We start from the raw sequence: 24294 nt of genomic DNA on the forward strand, positions 1-24294 counted from the left end.
CTTCTTTGGCGACCATATGTGCTGCTCTTATAAATTGCCCTTTGACTAAGTTTTTTTAATGTACCAAGGAAGGGTGATTACTTTTATAATGTAAATAACTGTTCAAATAAGTAGGTTAACTGTAAATTCTTGAAACAAAATTGCCACTTTCCACTTGTAAACTTACGTCCAAAATGGGTAGAATTAAATGAATATTCAAGTGTGAATCTTAAAAAAAAAAAAAGTGGAGTTATATATGCATTCCAAAAATTGATCTTTAGATTCAATATTGTCAGGCCAAATAATAAAGATGTCATTCAAATACCTCTGGTAAAGTTTCCAACAATTGTGAAAAGGGGATGCTAGTATAAACATTTTTTCCTTGAAAGCATCACTAGGTTGACATATATGGGAGCACAAGTTGCTCCCATTGCTACTCCTATAACCTGTTTGTAAGTTCCCCTTCAAAATTCAGGAAGTTATTGTGTAACACAATTTCCATTAAATCCATTAACAGTTTAATATCTTTGTTGTCTAGTAGCTGGTAATCAATTAGTGCATCATGAGCAAATTGTAAATTAATGTCATGATGTATAATCATTAATAAATATATAACATGTTTCTACCAAAAAGTCAGGTGATATATTTTTTTTAAAATCCCATGAGTCTTTCAAGACATGTGGGTACTTATCCAAAATTTTCTTCAGCTTCATGTCTAAAAAAAAATCCCAGGGATAGGTCTTAGACCCCTGTGCAGAAACTATTAGTCTATAAGGGGGGGGGTCAATAATGTCTTTCTGTGTTTTGGGGATCTCAGAGTGGGAATCACAGGATGTTGGTCGCATAAAAATTGTAAAGTGTCTGGTGTAATCAGGCCTTGTAATAAGGCATCCTCTAAATGCATATCTATTTTCTTATAACCTATGTTAATTTTATTCCTGGAAATAACTGAGTATTTTCTATCATCCTGAAGCATGTCAAAAATTTTGCTTATGTAATGTAGTTGGTTAGCTATTACAACTCCTCCACCATTGTTTGGTTTCATGACTCTAAAAGTCTTGTCATGCGTGAGGGAATCCAACAATCTCCTTTCATCTAAGGCAGATTGTGATAATGCCTCTGTTTTTCTTTAAAAATACCACAGAATTCTTTTTTGCATGCTTTTTCAAAAAAATTGATTAGCCTTATTCAAGGGTATATTATAGGCCATGGTGGTGCAGTGGTTAGCACTGTCGCCTCAAAGCAAGAGGTTCTCTAGTTTGATTCTTAGCTGGAGTGCCTTCTCTGTGGTGTCTGCATGTCTTACCTGTGACTGAATGAGTTTTAAAGACATGCAGTAGGTGTGTGCGTGTGTGTGTGTGTGTGTGTGTGTGTGTGTGTGTGTGTGTGTGTGTGTGTGTGCCTTTGTGAATGTTGGGCACAGGACTGGCAATTCAACACTGTAAAAACTCAGCTGCCAACCAATCTTCAGATTGGTGAGCCACTGTGGTGACCCCTAATGGGAGAAGCCAAAAGACAGCTTATTGAAGGGTGGATTATAAAGACTCTTTTAGTTACATATTTTGTTACATATTTCAGAAATGGCCTTAAAATGGGCATTGCTGTTTAAAACTGCAAGATGTAATTCCCTGGCAAATAATTTTAAGGCCAATATAGTTTCAGAACCAAACCTTGACTTGTGGGCACAAACTTAAATCCCTTTTCAAAAAGGGTAAAATGGTCTTTGTTAACAGCCATATCACTGTAATTAAAAATAAAAAAAAAACTTTCCGTCTAGGACTTCTACCGTCATATAGATTAGTATATTATTTACACCACCAGGGTAACCAGTTTTTTACGGACTAATAAGTTTATTGATACCTCTTTGTATTGTATGTCGTTGCCCCTCAGCCTTGGAACCATTTGTTCATTCTGGGTTGATAACCATTTGGTTGGTATGAACATTGGTTTGAATATTTCCCCTGAGTCTCTCAGGCCTACTTGGTGGGGGGGGGGGGTCTAAAAAATCTCTACTTGCATACTGCTGTGTTAAGTTAACCCCAAATTGTACCAATGTACTACACTAACAGGAAAGTCTTGCTGTTCTGTATTTGTAGCATTAGCATGAAAAATATTTATGAAATAAACATTTAGAGCTCATAGATCCTTTGTTGAATTTTTGAGGATATGGATGTGGACCCAAGACCATGTGTTTTGTTGTTTCATAGTATGTGTATATATACATATATAGATAGGGTCCCTATCTATTCGTCGACAATTCATTTCACTGACACTCATTTCGTCGACAGTTCATTTCGTCGACAGAAAGATGTGCCCCCTTCCCCAATGTTAGGTGGGGGGGCTTCACCCCCCACACCCCCCACACCCCCCCTAACTATATATATATATCAACTCCAGGGTTGCACAACATTGGGAAAGGGGGCACATCTTTCTGTCAACGAAATGAACTGTCATTAAATGAGTGTCAGTGAAATGGAATAGATAGGGACCCATATACATATATAAATATATATGTATATATATATATATATATATATATATATATATATATATATATATATATATATATATATATATATATATATATATGGGTCCCCTTGACATGGACGACATTTCAAAATGTCGAAAACCATATGGCTGAGACCATATGATTGACTTTTGAAATGCTGACCATGTGGAACCAGCATTTCCGTACAGTGCAAAATTTTCCGCACTGTAGTAAGATCTCAGAGTTGGTATATTTAAGTTATGGGGGGGGTGTAGCAGTGTTAAAGTGAGTGTTTGTTGGTTTTTTTTTGCATGTTCAACATTTCAAATGTCGATCATATGGTCTCGGTCATATGGTCTTCAGTGTAAAGTAGACCCATATATAGATATATATATATATATATATATATATATATATATATATATATATATATATATATATATATATATATATATATATATATATATATATATATATATATATCTGATGCAAAATTAAAAAAAAAGACTCCTGAAGTTCTTAAACTTAACCGATAACTTCTAGTACAGCCTTTGGATGTCTATATTGGATTATTTTGTTTAAATTTTACAAATTTTCTGTAAAAATTGAAGCAGAAAGGCTCAGATGTCTGCACAGAATGATTTATCAAAAGAACACTTTACAAGACTAGACAATGAAGAGGGAACTACAAACTTTATTATCTGCCACGCAGGATTTATCTTTGAAATTTAACAAATTGGTCACAAAACTTGACTCTTTTAAAGAAAATGCACAAAATAAATGCAACAGTTACAACACTTAACAATTCAACATAAGACTCAGATTGCTGGCATAGAAGAAACATTAAATGACACGGAAGGCAGACTCATGGAACAAGAACATCAGCTTGAATCTCTTTCAAAACAATATACTTTTCTAACAAACAAATTAAATACCCTAGAAAATAGGTCAAGGAGAAATAACTTGCATAGTTATGGACTACCGGAAAAGACTGACAGAGACAATATGGTAAATTTCCTCACATTCTTGCTTCCAAATATTATGAATTTAACTGAGTCTTTTTCTTATGGAATTGAAAGTGCTCATAGGTCACTGGCAGGTCCTTCATCTTCCAACAAAGCAGATAAACATGCAGCATCAATAATAATAAGATTTATATCTTCTCATGTCAAGGAACTGGTGCTAAAAACTACGTGGTCATACTCTCCTGTCAAATACCAAGATAATATAAGATTTGACAATGATTACTCATTGGAGGTAAACTCTAAAAGAAAAGAATGTTTACCTTAAATAAAAGAATCAAAGAAGAGACAATTCAAGGTTCACTTACTGTTTCCTACGAGACTTAAAATCTTTTTCTCAGATGGTGCAAAGACTTTTGACACCTTGGATGCAGCTGTCTTTCTTAACATCTAACAAAACTTTATATCAAACAGTAAAAAATGATTGGACTGGTTTTACCATCAAATACAGAGCAATGAATGGAAAAAGCAGACAAAAAAAGAAGAGACTAAATGACATGTAACTGTTAAATAATTATTTTAACTGTTTTTTCCTCTTATACCACACACAAATTATCTAAAGGGAATGATACTTTGTTCAGATGTCAAATATATGAAGTTCCCTAAAATGTACAACAAAAATAATGCCTTTTAACTAAAAGGCTACAATCTCAAAAGGAAAAAATGGTAAAAAAAATGTCATCTTGTTTATTACATTTCTGGGTTACTAACTTAACAGCTTAGTAATGCTTGAACAAACCTGCATAAAACTAATATCTCTTAAAGTATAGTAAATAGCAATAGCATAATACATGAAACAAAACAATGCTTATATGCTTATACCTTTTGTTAGAGTGTTTTAGTGTCATAGTCTCAGACAAGTTACTTTTAAAAAAGAAAGGGGAAAAAAACTTAAAGTAAATGAAAAGTGTTAAGTAACACATCATACTGCATGTTTTTCTGTGTAGTGTAGACAAAGAGTTTTTTTGCAGCTTAAAAAGCCCTTAAGTAAACATTTAAAATGTTTATATGAACAGACAGTCTAAATATAGATTTCTTACTAAGTTTTAAACTTTAAGAAACAGCAGCTATGTGCCTGTTTTGTAAATGTTTGTCTGTGAATGTTTCATGGCTTAACTGATTTAATAATCAGTATATGCTTAAACAGGAAAATAAATGTTTTTTTTTCTGTGTCATGTGAAATGAACAAGGCTTATTACAGTTAAAATAAAACCTGTCTCAGGTAAATGTAAACTTGATTCTAGCTACAGAGACATGTTTGGGCTTTACAAACAACCATTTAGAAGGAAGAAAAGCTCTCGAGGGCTCCTCAAGAATTGGGCATGTTTAGAAGTACTCATATTCCTATATTTAGAAGTTGAAAATTCTTTTCCAACCATATGAATGCTTGAAAATGAAAGTAAATGTCTCAGGCATGATGTAAGCACTTGGGTTAAAGGTTAACAATGATCTGTTTGAATTTCTCTGCTTCTTAAAGGAATATTTACATATTAACCACAAAACTTACAATTTGAATAAGAGTAAAATCAATGAGAGATTTATTAACAAGTAAATTAGAGAACTTATTAAAGAGACACACTATATTTGATTTTAATGTACACAGACAGGAAATTGTAATTAGATCATATACAATAAAGAGATTGATGTGAAGCAGACTGGGTTGCTACACAATATAATAACAGCAGGTTCACTGGGTTTAATTACAGTGATAGAACCTTGTTATACAATTTTGCTAATTAGTTAGATTAAACTGAATGACAGATATTAATTTATTCTTATCAAAAATAGTTTGACTAATGGACAACTGCTGTATATTATAAGAAAACACAAAAACTCATTGTAACATGTACTATTTTGATATCAAATTAATATGCTTAATTTAGTAATATGGTTATGTTAATTTTTTTTTCTTGGTTTTAAAATAAAATTTCATGAAAAATGTCTTATATGAATAAACTATAAAACATAGCAAGCTTTTGTTAGTCAAAATGTTTAGATAATTGAGTTGAGAAATGATTCTTGGAATGGGTGTTAGAGGGTATGCATTAATGGCTAGGCTGTTCAAAGCTGGGGTTTGTTTCCACATAGAAGGGTTAGTTTGTTTTTTGTCTCAATCGTTAAGGTTTTATAGTTTAATTCTTTTTTATTATGTGTCTGTAAGTTGTAACTACTTTGCTACATCAAATGAAAATAAGTAATTCTCCTTAGTTAAATCTGTGTGCTTTTACTTAAAATATATACACATGATTAGCGATTTGAGTGGCAATAATTTAACTATGAAATATATTTCCATTAATGTAAGTAGTCTGAATAATAATTGTAAAAGGGTAAGTCTCTTAAAATATTTTAAGATGTTTAATGCACAGATTATTTTTCTGGAAGAAACACAACTTATACAAGAAGACATAAATAAAATTAACACAAATAACTATAGAGTTTTGGCATGTTTGCACTATAAAAAGAAAAGAGGAGTAGCAGTCTTATTGAAAAACCCAGTCTTAATGCCAAAAAAATTTAAATATATATTATAACAAAACAGGAATGTTCTGTTTAGCCACAATATCTATAAATGGGAAGATATATACTCTAGTAAACATTTACTGGATACCTGGATTAGGTGTCAAAGTAGCCAAGCAGCATTTAGAAGACATTGTACACCATGTTAAAAGAGAAATAATCATAGCAGGAGACTTTAATTGTATAATGAATGATGAGGACACAGATGCTAGAAACATATGAAAGAAAACAGCAATTTCTAAGGTGCTATCTGCATTTATTGAAACTTTTTAATATCATAGAGCTTAATGAATATGCTGATCCTAATACATTATTCTTTACACATTACCCTAATTGACATGGCCCACATACAAGAACAGGTATAGAGTGCACATATCAAGAGATATAACTACAAAGTTGAATAAAGTCAAAGTAGTCACATGCCCATTGTCAGACTGTAATGCAATTACTTTTGATTTGCATTTAAATACAAAACAAAGAATAACTGTCACTAGAATTCCCTCATACATAACAAACTTAAAGGATTTTAAGGAGTTTTATATTAAAGAGATACAAACATTTTTAGACATAAATTTTACTGATGAAGTGTCAGAGATATATATTTGGGACTCTGTGTAGTCATACTTATATGGTAAAGCATTAACATGGTTTAAAAACAAGAAAAAGGCAATGGGACAAAGACTTACTGGAATTCCAAGCAAGAATCGATACACTAAAGTTAGACATTCAGAAGAGAAAGATGAATTTAATAAGTGAATTAGATGACAAGAATAAACAATATTTAGAGACATTACATCATAAGACAATGATAAATTTAGAGAAGCTCAAACTATGTTCTTATTCAATGAACCCCAGAAACCAGAAAAGAATAGCAAATACAACTAAAAAGATCATAAAAGCTAATAAAATAAAGGAAATATACATTCTAGATACCAGAAAGAAAATATCAGATTTAGAAGGGATACTAGAAGCATTTAAATTATACTTTCATAAAGTTAATACCCAAAAGGAAACAATAGAACTGCAAAACATTTAGAAAACATATCAAAACTAAACTAAAATATGATCATATAAAAATAGACAAACAAATAACTATGACTGAACTTAAATCCCAGATTCAAAATTTAAAGCCAAACAAAGTACCTGGCATAGATAATATGATCCCAGAAATTTTCAAATTAGTAACCAAAGAAACTATTAAAAGTACTTACATTAGTAAAGGAAAGCAAAAAAAATATTCCTACTTCTTGGAAGTATACAATAATATCACCTATTTTGAAACCAGATAAAAATGCAAAGGAATGTTCATCTTACAGAATTATATTTTTACTAAATGTTGATTATAAAATGTTTATGGAAATACATGCATCTAGGATCAAACAACTACTTCCATTATTAATAGACAAAAAAATCAAACTGGCTTTATAGAAGACAAAAATACATACAAAAACATTAAAAGAATGATATCTTTAATTGGTTACATTAATCATAGAAAAAAATAACACGAATATAGTCAGTTTAGACATAAATACTGCCTTTGATTCTGTCCACTGGGATTATCTATGGTCGTTCTAGAAGAATATGGATTTTTTCAAAAATTCACACTATTAATTAAATCACTTTATTAAAAATCCTTAGCATATATAAGGATTGAATCATGTTTTTCTAAACCTTTAGAAATTACTAAAGGTACAGGACAGGGGTGCCTCTTGTCTCTATTATTATTTGCCTTACTAATTGAACTTTTTGCAAATTATATTTAAATGGATTAAAATATTAAGGTTATACAAATTGATAATAGTTTGGAAATGAAGGTTCAGTTGTTTGCAGATGATATTTTGTTAACCTTAAATGTTGATAACAATGCTCTAAAATTATATAAAATTTAATTGAACACTTTCAGAAACTCTCTAGCCTTAAACTTAATGAAAATAAGGCACAGATATTACTTATAAACTTTTATAAGAAAGACATAGATAAGGATTTCTCTAAATATATAGCTTTGACAATAAAATACATATGGATTAAATTAACAGGTGAACTAGATAAGACAATAACAATAAACTACTCTAATATTCTAAATAACATTAAAACAATCATTCAAAAATTGAATAAATACTTTTTTTTACAATGGAGGGCAGGCATTATATAACTAAGATGATTATTTTTCCAAAAATATTATACTTCATACAAGACTTTTCTATACCTCCTCCTAAATCTTAAATAAAACAATTTAATAAACTACTGCTTCTTATGGTGTCCCAATAAACCCAGAATAGCTCTGAATCATCACTTACATTACTTGGAAGCAGGAGAAATCAGTCTTCCAGATATAGAAATGTATGCACTGTCACCTAATATAAAAACAATATTATGGGTAAATAATGCTTATTCTGCCAGATGGAAACACATACATGGAAAGATATGGCTAAAATCAGGTCTTACATTACCATCACAATATACTGAGTTGGTATCAAATAATTTAATTTTCTTTGGATGATGAGAGAAAATTTTACAGAAAACAAACTGAAGCACATAAGCTCCAAGTTTGTAAAAACACATTGCAAGGATATAAAACAATTATGAATAAAAATCCCAACATAAAAGCTTGGTCATTCTTGCTATATTCTATTGCATGCTCACAAAATAACATTAAAACGTATGATATATATATATATATATATATATATATATATATATATATATATAATCAAGACTCTTAGAAAGCATGAACTGACTTATTGGCATCAGTTACTAGACCACGGAAAAGTTTTAACAATGGAACAAATAAGACACAAATTTGATTTAGGTAATGATCTATGGCTAAGCATGCAGGATATAAGAAAGTATATCTTAAACAGAATAAAGACAATGCAATTAATTGCAAAATATACCTAAATTTGTATAACACTTGGTCTTTTCAACAACACAAGCTATTCATGGAAAATGTTACTTATCAAACATGTATAAAATAATTAAGAAAACAAAGTTATATCATACAGAGAATCTTTGGGACTATTATTAAGCAATAAATAATCAAATGCCAAATGAAAATGACATGAAATTAATGTTTCTTTCCACAAAGCAAACATCTTGTTCATTGCAATGGAAACTGTTCACATGGAAATGTATTCATAGGTCCTTTATAACCCCACATAAAATGGGAATAATGTTTAAGCAAAATATAAGATGTTAAAGATGTAAAAGGAACTTGAGAGCAGATTGGAAGCATATGTTTTATGATTGTCATTTACTTAACCAGTTTGGGATAAACTTAATTTTTTCTTGCAAATATTTATTAATGATAATTTATATTTGTCTAAATCTTTGATTTTGTTTAATGCTCCCATACCCCAATGTGTTGATAGATCAAAGTTTTCACTTTTAATGACACTACTGGCTAAAGCGCACAAAACCATTACTACAAGTTGGAAGTGAGACTTCACCCATGTTTAAAGAATATAGAAACATTATTTTGAATGTATCATGAATGGAAATGTGAACCATTAGAATGAGAACAAAAAGAACCATATATTTTTAGAGCTTATGGAAGAAAGTCAAAGAAAGACTTCCCATACATGTCAAGCAAAGCACCTTACTGGCCCTCTTCAAGAGAAATCTTGATGAGTGGATGGGAAATAGAAAATTCACCACAGGGATCACTCCAGTGGCTCTGCTCGACAGAGGCACTGCAAACTAAGGTTGGGTAATTCTATGCGCTAGGCTTGTAAAGGCTCCAGAGCCATTAGCCTAGCACATACCTATGAACCTATGAACCTAAATAATGGAGAAAGATGACTGTAATACCTCATGAAATTAAGTTTTAAATGTAAAAAATGTATTATGTCTTTTAAACCTAGGCACTTTTGTAAATAGTTTGTTTAGGTTTTATAGTTATTGACTGTATGTAGTTGTTAACCTGTGTAAATTAAACCCAGGGCAGTAACTAAAGAGCTTCAAGCCTCACCACTGTCTCTGATAAGGAAGCATCACTGAGACCAGTGATAGAAATACACAATTTCCCCTAAAAGTCCACCAGGAACAGGCTCCAAACCTGGGACTGGATGATCTGCTTCACTCCAGGTCCCCAAATGAGTCTTCACACTAACCACCGCAGAGCACTGTGTTTCAGTTCTAGGTATCTGACACACTCAGTCTTAAATATTTCATATTCACACATACAAACACTCTTGGGAAAGACTGGTACAGATTTACCTGCTATGTCCTCTTTCCCAAATTACAAGGTAGTGGCTGCCACCAGTCAAATACCACAATACCTTTCAAAAATAGTGTTCAATTATATTGAGTAAAATAAATATTGATATAAATGGTGACATGTAATCCAAGCAGTAAGGCTTTAGAGTGGCCCTGGTGTTATCACAATAAGCATAAACACTCTCAGGCTATTAAAAGCACATTCTAAATAACCAGCCACAATAGAAAGTAGTAAAATATTTAATAAATAAAATGATTTAAAACACATATACACTGAATAACCGATTCCAATAAACCACAGAGTTTCACACACAGGTATTATGAAATAACACTGTAAGATAGGTTTCACACTGATTGTATAAAAACTCTAACTATCTAACTGTAGTTCTCTGTTTAAAGATTAACTGTCCCTCTCTAATCTACTTAACTCAGCAAGACAAGACAATAATCTTACTTCTGCAAGGCAAGATCAAATATTTTATGCCTACTCTTCAGGCTGTTGACTGGTCCTCAGCAACTGGAATAACAACCCCTGCTATTATTGCTGAACAGCTCTGGAAAACAAATTGAGTGGTAACTACTGATCTGGAAAACAACAACTGACTACTGAACAACTACTGAACAACTGCAACAACTACTCAACTTTAAATGACTCAGAACCTGCTTTTATAGCAGAAGTTTTAAAAGTCACAGAAAGCTGTTATGAGAATTCTGCTCTCTCATATTAGACTTTAAAAAATAAACAACACAGCTGCTGTGGAGATTATATTCCTTTCAGCTCTGTCACACAGTGACATCACATCTAGGTCAGCTGACTGGCATAACTCACACTCAGAATTCTTTTTTAAAAAAAATGTACATTTTGTCAGCCAGAAGAACATTGTTTGATTCAAACATCTTACATAAATCAAAGTAATAATAAAAAAACATAAACTTATTTACAAAATTATAGCTAGTCATGCTGGCTATTATTACACAGGGTGATTTACAGTTATTTACAAGCATTTACAAAACTTCATCTAGTCATGCTAGCACAGATAATAATATCTAATATCCTCACAATTACTATTTGCATGTCAATGGTATTATGTCAAGAATTGGTAACTCTGGCAATAGAGACTGAGGTGTTACTTCCAGGCTGTGTGTGGTTAAGGGTGCAACATGAGATGCATGTTCCATTATTTACTGATGATTGCTATTGTATATTATGTAAAATATAACATATATTCATATTTTATATTACAATGCATTAATGGGCATTGCAGCAAGAGAATAAGTGTGCCAACATGAGTACACAGGATGGTATTAAATAAAATGACACTGAAAGGGTGTATATGTGAGTGACATATGCGGATTATGATCTATGCAACTTTATTAGTTGTCTGCTTTATCAGTAGATGCAGATGAATGGTAATATCTAAAAAATGGTAGCCTCAGCAACAGGGAACAAGGTCTCATCTGCAGGCTGATATGAATTACTATGTGTGCGCACTGCAAAATTATATTCAGAATATACATTTTCTGACTTACTGATGTATGTTTGTTTGTGAAAAGCTAAGGAAAAAGCCCTATTTTGTCATATTTGGTTTAATAAATCTTTAATGAATTTTACAGCTGCAGTAAAAGTATGAAGGCTTGCATAGCAATGCAGTAAAAGGATACAAAAATAGGAGGTGGGTAACATACCAACATCTTGAGTTGTGCAACTTTGTGTTTTGCTGCAATTATGTATATTAGCAGTATTTTTGTATTACTGGATGTATTTTAAGAATGGTACCTTTAACAATGGGGATCAAGATGGTACATAGAGCCTGTCATCATTTTGTGTACATGGAAAGTGAAATTGTCACTTCAGATATTACATCACTTTAGCAACTGAACAATGTTTGCGTATGAGTATGGAACATATGAAATACTTCCGTAATTGCATTACCAATGCAAAAATGGAGAGTAATAAGATCATGCTGGAGGAGCTATGCAAGTAGTGTGTTTTATATAAAAAGACAGCAAAAGCAGTGGGGTTCGATAATCAAAGCATCCGATGACGAGATTTGTAGGCATGAGAGTGAAACTGTCACCAAAGGATGTACAAGACTTGTGTTAATAAAGAATCCTTGGGAAAGCTATGAAATGTACTCCAGATTTAAATTAGTAATACAAGAGCATAAGGGGAGGCCTAGGCAAATATTCTCTATTGAAAAATTATTCAGAATGTGCCATATGACATGATGATATCATTATAAGGCAGTTATCAATATTAGCATAATTTAATATTAGAAGGAATACTGAAAAAGCTGTGTGACTTACAGGCAAACATATGCTTCATTCTTATATACATTTAGGAACACAAGTCTGCATCTGGTACTTGGCATCTAACATTTGTTGTTTTGCTGATTAATACTGTTACTTTGAAATATTATGAAAATATTGCATGCATAACTTGCATGTTTTGTAGAATATCACAAAACAGCAGTGTGTTACCCACTCTTGCCATATATCATAGGATTATATAAAGTTCAAGGCTACTGAACATTGTGCCTTGTTAGTTCCTTTCCTTGACTGTACCCCCACTTCACCCCCTCCGTAGGAGGGCTGGGCTAGTCAAGTCCATGGTGAATTTATTAATACCCATCCAATTTTCCAGGTCTCCTATGAAGGAAGATAGTAATTTTGCACTGCTTTTTTTTTCTGCAAGGGGAGTCTATTCCAAAGTTGATAGAGACACTGACTGACAAATATGTCTGTTCACCTTGTTTTACTGATCTGTTAAATCAGGTTCAGACACCTTCTTCTGGTATTTGTGTGACTGATTTGCTAATATACAAGAGATCCTGGATTACTGAGTCTCTGCTCAGAAAGCAAGTCATAGGTCTTCTCGGCTGAGCCTACGTGAGACAGAAAAGGGGAACAGTGCTTGCTGTCATTTCCTGGTCGCTTAGGGATTTTAAGTCAGTGATCCTCTTTGCTAGGAACTTTTTGGGTCTTCCCAACTGTTTGACGTCTGTTCAGATACATCCCAGAAGAGTGAAATGCTGGATACATGGGACACTAATTTCTTTAGATTTTGATGGCGTCTCCCTGCTAATCAGCAGCAGCATCGAGAAGAACTTCCTCACCATCATCAATGGAAGCTCACAAAGAAGTGAATAATTTTCCAACTGAAATCTTGGTTCCGTTGTGCATACTTATAGAAATATATCCCTTTGTTTGGCCATAATATTTGTAATGTTTGGTAACTTGCATAATTTATGAATTATTGTACATAATATAAGGTATGTTTTCAGTACATGGTTTTGGCAAAAGATGTGGTTTCCTGGCTATACAGACTTCATTAAACAAGGGTATTAATTAACCTCCTCCTTTTTAAGGCTCAAACAGTTAAGAAAACTGAAATAAGCTGACAATGCATATTGCAGAAGAAGTTTCAGCTTCTAAAAGTGTTAGGTGTATAGATAGAGCTATAAGTGCATATATTTGAAAAATCCCATGTCTTGGTTTTCAATATTGAATGTGTCCTGTGTGTTTCACTGGGCAGAATTAGTACAGTTCTGTTGCAGTCGTCTTTGAACTCAGAGTTTGGATATTTGCATAATACTATGCACTTCTTACTCTTTCATAGTACGGGGCTATTTGAAGTAGTAGTAGTAGTATATATCTTTAAGGGATTTAATCCTAATTACTATTGTATGCTATGTGACTCTTGTAATCTCAGACAATCATCAGTAAATCTTCATAATGTTGACATTGGTATCTCTCTCAGTCTCCCCATTTGGCAGTCCTTGAATATAAATAAGCCACCTTTATACATTTATTATGCTTGTCTCATCAGGAAACACTAGAGGTTCAGGGAAGAAGTTGTCTGGCATGAATGTTGCACTTAATCCCCTTGTGGTTCTTAAATTGTTTTTGAAGGTCGGCCATTTTTATATATTTTCTTGTGTTTGAAACATGTAGGCAAGGAGATTTTAAAGCAGACACTGAGTTTTAGAATAGACCTCTTGACTTTTGGGCATTTTAACACTTAACGCCTCCCAGAAAAATGGTCTTATGACAGGATATAATTAAGTGTATTTGTTTAATTAGTCTTAATTCTTGTCATCATTCTTATCATAATGTTTGTGCTGTTTAGTTCATTTAAGTATTGAAATTTCTGTCATCATATATTTGATATTTGTGTTTTATTTCAGTAATTTCTCCAGGAATAAACTATCCAATCTATCCAGAAAGACATTTCATCACCTGAATTTGACCCATCTGTAAGTACTATTGAATGGTTATTTTGAATTAGAATGTATACTATGCTATTAATGAATCTGCAACTGTATGCAAAATGTTCATATGCACACATTACTACTCTGCAAGCTTTTCAATCTATGATGGATGAGAAATTTATGCATGTATTTTTTTAAATTAGGATTATGTTTCCAGGTATTTCTTTTAAAGCTTTTTGTGCTTTCATAATTTAAATCAATGGATTCACATAAGTGCACTTCAGACATCAGATAAATGAATGATGTTTCATCATCATTAACCCCCCCTTTCCCATTTTCTACTTGAGGTTAGGGTGTCATGTCAGCTGTCACCATCCCTCTCTATTCAGTGCCATTCACCTACCTTCTTCAACACTCATGCCTGAATGTCACAAGCCTTCTCTCACACAATACATCCACCTCTTTTCTGGACACCCTTGTTTCCTCTTGCCTTCTTCCTGTCTCTCCCAAATCTTCTTTAGTAGATTGTGCTCTGCCTTTCTGCACATGTGCCCAAACCACAATAGTCTGATCTGTTTGACCTTTTCTGTAATTGGAGCTACTTTGACTTCCGTTCTTATGTCCTCATTTCTTCATCTGTCCCACACTGTGCATCCTAGGCCCTTTATTGCCATCACCTCTAGCTTCCTCAGTTACTCTGCCTTTATTGCCCAGGTTTCTGTACCATACAGTAGTACTGGTCACACCACTGTTTGTACAGCTTTCTTTTGAACTTCTTTGGCATTCTTGTGCCATGCACTCAACCTGCCACTCTGTGTGCAGCCCCTCTGATTCTCTCTTTGACCTCCTCATTCTGGCTTCCCTTCTCCTCAACCATCTTGCCCAGATTCTTGAAGCTGTTAACCTGTTCCACTATTTTTTCTTCTATCTCAATTCTCATCTTCTTCTGATGTCCCCTATTTGCTGCCATTACAACTTCCTTATCTATTTCATCCCATGTGTCTTCAATTTTGTATTTCATTCCCCTATCCTTTGCCGAAGTTCTTTCTCAGTGTCTGCTTGTAATGACATGTTGTCTACATACAGCATCATTGTTGATCTCTCTCCTCCAACATGTTTGCTAATGTAGTCTGTCACCAGTATGAACAACAGTGGACTCATAGCTGAAACCTGGTGCACACCCACTTCATCTGGGGCCTGCACTGTATGACCAAACACTGTTTGTACTTGAGTCATTGGGTGCTTGTACATAGCTTGCACTAATTCTAACAATGTTTCTGGGACTGTGGTGGTTTGAAGTCCCAGAAACATTGGTAGAACAAATGTTCACAAATCTTGACCCGCAAACATAACTAAAACCAGGCATACTAGCAAATGACTCAAGTATGAACAGTGATCGGCCTCACAGAGGGGTTCCCAGTGAGAGCAGGTGTGTACCAGGGTTCAGATCTGAGCCCACTGCTGTTGATACTGGTGATGGACTAGTTTAGCAAGCAGGTTGGACGTTGGAGGGGACAGATCAACTGAATGATGTTTATTAACAAAAAACATATGTTAGCATTCACATGGCAATTTTTTAGTAATATTATTATTATTATTATTATTACTACTTTTTGAGTAGAGACCGAGCCTTATGCTATGCATGCATCTCCTTATTTAATTTAACAACTCCAGTTTTTAATGCAAGTCAAGGTAAGGGGAATCTTGCCCAAGACTGGTGTCAGTGAATGGAATTCCACCATGATTATTTGTCGATTATTATGCAACTAGCAGGTCCTCATTCTTCTGGCCTCCATTTATTTGTAATACACATGTAATGCACTGTAATGCAGGAGCAGGTACTGATGCATTTTAAAAGCAGTTAATATATTTGTTTTGAAACTTCTCATGGAAATCACCTTGGAGAACTTTGTTATGTCTCGGTGGCTGCATTTGAACTGTGAGCAGTGTGTGACTCTTGCCAAATAGATTGGATAAGTGAATGGCACTGAACTCACATTCCCAACATTGATAATGTATAACAGATATAAAGGGGGTACCATACTGATGTTCAAATATTTTATATACTGCATTAAACTCTGTTCTTATGACTTTTTTCAGATGCTTAGAATGATTTCTTTGCTATGTGGCAAAATAGAAGTGAAAAGTGTTTAATACTGAGAAATGCTACAAATGCTAACTGTATGGTTTGCACCAATGACCCTTTTCCCACATTTCCAAACTGTAGCCAAAATAGGAAGAACTGGTTATGCAGTGTGACTGTCTTGCCTTGCTTGAATCCACATACGCCTCAGATAATATTCTGATCTGACACTAGAAAGTAGCTCCTCATATTTTTTTTTCAGTAATTTAATAAGACGAACAACAAATTTTCTTTGCATTGATTAGTAATGCTAACCATCAAAGTGATGTTGTTTATCAGTTTTGATGTTGACATCATATGACTTTATTGACAAGTTTTAACCTGGGAATCATTAACAATCATGTAGGCTTTGTGTGAAGCATACACGATTTAAGCACATTAGTGCAATGAGCAGCAGAGCTCATTGAATATGCATGATGCTCATCACACTTACACATTTATAGGTACCTTTTAGTGGCTAGCAGTAGGGCTGGCAACCACAAAAAAGTGCAGGGAAACATGAGCACACAATGCAAACAAAATGGCTTCCTTGCAAACAAGCCTATTATGCAAGTGCACACAGCTTAATGAAGTAAGGGAAAGTTGATTACAAGAATTAAGATGCAGGGGACATTAAATCTGGAGAAAGAACATAGAATAAAATGGTAGTACTGCAGACATAAGTAGGAGAGGAGGATAAAAAGAGAAAATGTACGTAGGTAATGCAGTCAAATGTGTTTATCTCACAAAGAAACATTTTAAACATAAATCTTTCCATACTGATATAATAATAATCATTCCTGTTCACAAATCTTGACCCACACACATGCCTAAATCTGGGCATGCTAACAAATGATGTGGGGGGAGGCAAAAAGTAAGACTGTAACAAAGGGAAGTAAATGTGATATTAATGTTGAGAACATGCTGAATTGACATAATAACAAGGACAGTGGATAGATTAGGGGCTATTTGCAAAGACTACAGTTATTGAATATGACACGTATAGACAAGGAATGTATCACTGTGGTTCTGTGTTAAACAATGGCATCGATATATTCTCCACTTTATCATGTATCAAAAAAAGAATAAATGAGCTCTACAGCTGCATCATGTACATTAGAAAGGGACATATTTTGCCATGTGTTGTCATTTGGTAACCATAGAAAGGGGGTATATTACCATAAAATATGTATTAGACAAGCATGCATTGTCCTAAGCAGCAATATAACAAAACTCAAAATGACAATACAGATCTGATGACGTTTCAATAGTTCAAGATCTCCATTTGTAAATGGAGCGCATCTACTACATGATTATACTGGGCATGCCCACAAGAAATTGCTGCGAACACTGCCAAAACAACATATAAACAACAGAAACACACAAGAAAGTGTCCTAACACAGGCCCAGTCATACTTTATGATGATCTGGCATCATGCCATACTGGAAGACATGTTATATAAGTCCTTGTGTCCTATATTGTTCTACAGTCTGAAGAAAAGCATTACAGTAATACATGAATGGTTCATAGGTTAGTACTAAGCTAACTGCCCTTACAAGCCATTTTAAGCCTAGCCAATTGTCTCTTGTGAGACGCAAACCCTGCACCTAGTGTTTGCAAGGCAAACACCTTAACCATTACGCCACCCTCTCACCCCTTGCTTGCAAGAAGACGTGCAATACAGAGCATTATTGTTTAAAAATTAAGTAATCCTGTGAACAGTCAATGACATATTCAACATCTTCACCTTGCCAGACTTGAACACATTTAAATTAGTAGAAAAACAAAATGTGAGTCAACCACCACATATTCAACAATTTGTGGGTCACCTTTGGCAGTTGGCTTGCTTGTGTTTTTATTTTTTAGACTTGAACACATGGCAGGACAGATATCCGAAAACTGTATCAACCTCTGATGCCACAAACATAAGGATACAGTGTGTGTCATGATGAACACACTTGTAGAACTCACTGGACTTTCCTATTATAATAGGTAAGGATCCCCTACCTTGGATGATGATACCTTAAAAATGTGGCCATCTTACCGTGCCATAAATGCTTCCTTTTCCTAAGCAACTCCTATGTGACACAGTTACCTGACAGACAGATGTTACCAGATTCAAACCCCTGCCTATCATACTGCATAGGCTACAGAGCTGTGTATGACTTCATCTGTCACAGGGCATAACAGTGGAGTTTGAGACAAATAACTGGAATTAATGTGTGATGTAAGAATGGCAGTCATGCACAATGTGTGGATAATCAAAGATTCATATCCAAGCCTTACTAAGGCAAGAGCATACAGAACATTGTCTCATTTCCTTACGCTACAGGAAAAGCCTTAATAGTCTAGTTTGGAAAGCCAAATGTTATCCAATGGCATAATAATTTTCCAATAAAGCATTTCTGTGTGAAAAATGAGCAGAAATTCTTGTAATAGGACACCCTAGCTCTACATGTACACAGCAGATAGCTGGATGACAACACATGCACATTTACAGTCATACTGACGCAAGTGAGTTTAATAAGCAATGGCTGGATTTGAACTGACTACCTAAGATCACAAAGTACAGAACACTGCCTGAATTCACATGCCACATGACATGTTGGTTCAGTGGCAGCTGGTGACTTCAAATCACAGGGGGGCTGCAGGAGACAGCTGAATGGGTGGGGTCAAGGGGAGGGGGTGTGGTCAACCATAAAGGGGAGGAGCTATGCACAAAACCACAAAAAACTAACTTTAATTAAATACGCTGCCCTGGGTGGCAAACCATCATTATGAAAGTCCAATCAAGACAAAAATAAGTGTAGAAGAATAAAAATATTTCAATGCATTGGCTGCATGACAGCTTACTTAATATCTAGATGGAAACAAAAGGTTGTGAGGCATGAAAAATAAATTACTTTTAAATACATTACTGGAATGCCAGTCAAAATCAAGTATAAGAAAAACCAGAAGCACTCAACTCAAACCACTTCTCCTTGCACTGCAGTTCTAATTATAATATATTCAGCTTTATTAAAGTACCAAGTAACATGCTGAAAGTAGAAATCTATGTGATGCCCCCACTTGTAAAAATGTTTCTTATCCAAAAAAGACCTGCTGCCTGACAACTTGTTTCATGGGGAAAACATGATAAAAGTAAAAAATGAAAAGCAAACAAGAAACAAGCTCAAGATACATTGCTTAAAGGATTACTGTACAGGTTATGGACCACACATGATTGGCATTCTGTTTAGTTTAGGGGTAAAGTCTGTAGAGATGACTGGAAGTCTCCAACAAGTGTAATGAGCTTTTTAAAATAATGGAATCCTGTCCTTTAATACCCAGGGCTTATACATTATCTAGTCAAGTATTCTCTGCATGGCAACAACAGAAAGGCTTTCAATGTTGGCAATTCTTTAACAGTATGCTTATTAAAGCTTACTTGCATCTTACAATGTCAGACAAGCTTACCTTATGGTCATTAAAGCATTGCTACTTAAACACAGAGCAACAGGCACTTTGAGTAATAAGCATAAATCAACAGTACAAAAATATGACAGAAACCAGACCATTCTGCAAAATCAAGGACAGATGAAAAGCCACTGTAGTACTTATGCAGTGTGTCCTCCACATCCAAGGTAGATACAACTACTCCTTGCCTTGCTTGGACACATCCAGAGTCACTACATGGGGGAGTGCAACAAGCATGTCACAATTTGAAATCTCTCTGGCTGACTGTGATGGCCCTGACACATTTGTCATACCTCTCAACCTCAAGAGCAAGAAATCTGGTCAAAGCCATGCACAGAAGTGGGACAAAGGCCCAACAATAAGGACATTTTTTAAATATTGCTCTAATAAACTTAGAAAGATAATAGAATAGGTCTTGCATTAGTATGAATTTTCTGAAGGGTATAAAATCTGAAACTCAAATGTCTGTCATTTTCTAACTTCAGTCTTTAGTGATTTGTCACTAATTTGCCAAAACACAATTTTATGAAAATGGACCAAAAATGTGATGCAAAAATATAAAATAGACACACAATACAGCTGCTACCTGTCAAAGAAGGGACACTTTAATATTAGTACTGCTACCTTGAACAGCTGACAAAATAAAAGAATCTACATGCATTTCAAGTAATCTATAACTTTGATTATTACAGTTATTTCTTAATTGTAAACCCTCCATGTTTTCTTCCAAAATTGCTATTTTATGGAGGGATTATTAGGGGAAGAGCAACATTTTGAGCCAAAAATTGGGGACAGTTGAGAGGTTGGCTATGCCTAATTCTATAAAGCAATTTATTTGCATGTACCTCTCAACCTGTTAATGCAGTAAATCTGAACAAGGCCAAATATATTGGGGCACATATAAAGAGTGCTAAAAATTGCTCTTGTATAAAATTGAGACAGTTGATAGAACAGCTCTTACTTTAACATGCATTTTTCTGAAGGTTATGAAGTCTGAAACTTATTATTTAGTGACTTCTGGCAAATCATTTAGGAATTAAAACTACAAATTTTATGAACAACAAACCAAAAATAAGAAGCAAAAATCTATTCATTCTTTGAAAATCTGGACAGTTGGGAGGTATAGTTCAGCTGGGCCTGTCTGAGTTTGCTGCCCTTCCCCCCTGACAAAATAATGGTTGAATGGAGCCTCTGCAGCCATTCCAATGAACCATTACTTGGCTATTTCACTCCATTTACCATAAACACTAATGTGCATACTGCTTTACTTCTATGATGAGTTGGACTTCATTTGAAAGTTTTATTTTGTATTTTACAGCACAAACATTAAGTCATCTGTTAAACAAAGCAATGCAGTCTCACAATGAAAACTTAGCATTAAAACTTCTCTGCCCTTGAAACTCACATTCATTGAAACAGCATTGAAACCCACATTCAAAGAAAATACATTTTGCCAGTGGCAGATAAAAATTAATTTTGGGCTGTTTTCGAATCATAGGCCCCTTGCATATGAAACATACATGTGCTCTTTGATACACCTTCCTCATTGTACTAAAATTATATTCCTTGTACAATACAGTACACTTGTTAGAGGGTGTTTTAAATTTGTTTTGAACATTTTTCCAGTAAGCAATGAAACAAACCATATGCACCCATAATGGCAAAACTGCCCAGTTGAGATCATTTATCATAAAAACGTCTACTCAGACTTCCACAGTCCACCATTATTAGTAAATATACACAATTCTACAGTCCACCATTATTAGTAAATATGCACAATTCCACAGTCCACCATTATTAGTAAATATGCACAATTCTACAGTCCACCATTATCAGTAAATATGCACAATTCTACAGTCCACCTTTATCAGTAAATATGCACAATTCTACAGTCCATTATCAGTAAATATGCACAATCTCTGAAGTAAGTCATCTAAATAATTCCACATTAAAGAAATATGTAACTAATGAAGCGGTTGCTGCTAGCAATCACCTTTATATTTCATGGTTTCATTGAAAAATAAAGTGTCTGTTGCCCCTCAGGAATAAATTGCCTATATTACATTAAAAAATGATAAGCTAGTAATAATATTGCAAGAGGAAATGGATGGCAAACTGATATCAAACTCATAGTTAGTATCTTCACCAAGGAGAACATTCTCAGTACGGCAGCATCCACCCCTTCTGGGAGTAGAACCCACAGCCTTCTGCATCAAAAGCAAGTACACAACCTGTTGTGCTATAGTATTAACTAGGCAAAGCACTAAACTTCTATTCCCCTGCAGCTCTCAGCTCCTTGTAAAATCTACTCAATACTCAACTGCATCTCAACTTCGCAGCTCAAGAAAACTGGAAAAAGCCAAAATGTATTGGGGGGGGGGGTCAAAAGCCCAAAAAACAGGGACACATTAAACATTGCTTGTATAATCTTGGAAAGTTGCTAGAATAAAATGTTGTGTTGCCACCATATATTTTACTGCCAAGGTCCCTGAGCAAAACAGTCAGAGTAACATACCACTACACCACATCAGCTGCTTTGTAAAAGAGAGGAAGACTGAAACTTAAATGGCTATCATTTAGTGAATTCAGTTCTCACCATAGCTGTCAACCTCTTAGTACAAAACACCTGGACAAACCCAGTAATGAGGGAATACAGCCCTCAAACATATTCAGTGAATTCAGTTCTTGACATAGCTGTCAACCTTAGCACAAAAACCTGGATGAAGCCAATAATGGGGGAATACAGTCCCAAAAATAGGGACAAATTTAAAATATTCATCTTATAAACTTAGAAAATTGCTAGAAAAAAAGGTTGTGCTACTATGTATTCTGAAGAACATGAAGTTTGAAATTCAAATGCCAGTCAATTTTACTGCGGACAGAACAAAAACAATTTTCAGCAGAGATGCAGGGATTAATACTGCAGACACGTCTTTTTAAAATGGCAGGGCACCAGAGCAAATCCACACAAACACAGGGAGGAGATGCAGACAGAAGCCACCCCAACCAAGAATCAAACCAGAAAACCTATAGCTGTGAGGCAACAATACTACCACTGCACCATCAACTATCCAAGGAATTGAACATTCAGAAACCTGAAGTCTGAAATTCAAATGCCTGTCAATTTTACTGCAGACAGAACAAAAACAATTTTCAGCAGAGACGCAGGGATTAAAACTGCAGACACATCTTTGTAAAATGGCAGGGCACCAGAGCAAATCCACACAAACACAGGGAGGCGATACAGACTCCACACAGAAACCACCCCAACCAAAAAACCTGTAGTTATGAGGCAACAATACTACCACTGCACCATCAATTATGCAAGGAATCAAACATTCAGAAACCTGAAGTCTGAAATTCAAATGCCTGTCAATTTTACTGCGGACAGAACAAAAACAATTTTCAGCAGAGACGCAGGGATTAAAACTGCAGACACGTCTTTGTAAAATGGCAGGGCACCAGAGCAAATCCACACAAACACAGGGAGGAGATGCAGACTCCACACAGAAGCCACCTGAACCAAGAATCAAACCAGAAAACCTATAGCTGTGAGGCAACAATACTACCACTGCACCATCAATTATGCAAGGAATTAAACATTCAGAAACCTGAAGTCTGAAATTCAAATGCCTGTCAATTTTACTGCGGACAGAATAAAACCAATTTTCAGCAGAGATGCAGGGATTAATACTGCAGACACGTCTTTGTAAAATGGCAGGGCACCAGAGCAAATCCACACAAACACAGGGAGGAGATACAGACTCCACACAGAAGCCACCCCAACCAAGAATCAAACCAGAAAATCTATAGCTGTAAGGCAACAATACTACCACCGCACCATCAAATATGCAAGGAGTTAAACATTCAGAAACCCTTAAGTCTGAAATTCAAATGCCTGTCAATTATATTTAACATTTTTTAATCAGGACAGTCTGACTTGGAACAAAAAAACAATTTTCAGCAGAGGCCCAGGAAGAAATAATGCAGACATGTCTTTGTAACATGGGAGGACACAAAACCAAACCCACACAAACACAGGGAGAAGATACAGACCCCACAAAGAAGGAACCCCAGCCAAGAATCAAACCTGAGAACCTGCAGCTGTGAGGCAACAATGCTACTACTACACCATCAAAAATCAAGCATCGCAACATTTACAAACCACAGATATTATGAGGAACAGATCAGATCGAATATGAGGCAAACATCTGTAATTCTTTTGCAAATGGTGGTGGGTAGGAAACTCAAGCCTTTAACACCTGCATACAGGGTACAGGGTT

At 34.7% G+C, this 24294-nt stretch overlaps 1 protein-coding gene across 2 annotated transcripts in view; it reads left to right on the plus strand.

The window, feature by feature from the left end:
• NTRK2 (neurotrophic receptor tyrosine kinase 2) overlaps positions 1–24294 on the plus strand; it is a 1124811-nt gene that overhangs the window by 67538 nt on the left and 1032979 nt on the right. For both annotated transcript variants that reach the window (XM_044060895.1, XM_044060896.1), the window contains exon 4: positions 14409–14477. In XM_044060895.1, coding sequence (XP_043916830.1) covers positions 14409–14477 — 69 coding nt within the window. The remainder of the gene's footprint in view (positions 1–14408; positions 14478–24294) is intronic.

The sequence above is a fragment of the Protopterus annectens genome, chromosome 2.part0 (genome assembly GCF_019279795.1).
Source record: "Protopterus annectens isolate FY-2018-M chromosome 2.part0, PAN1.0, whole genome shotgun sequence".
Taxonomy (NCBI): domain Eukaryota; kingdom Metazoa; phylum Chordata; order Ceratodontiformes; family Protopteridae; genus Protopterus; species Protopterus annectens.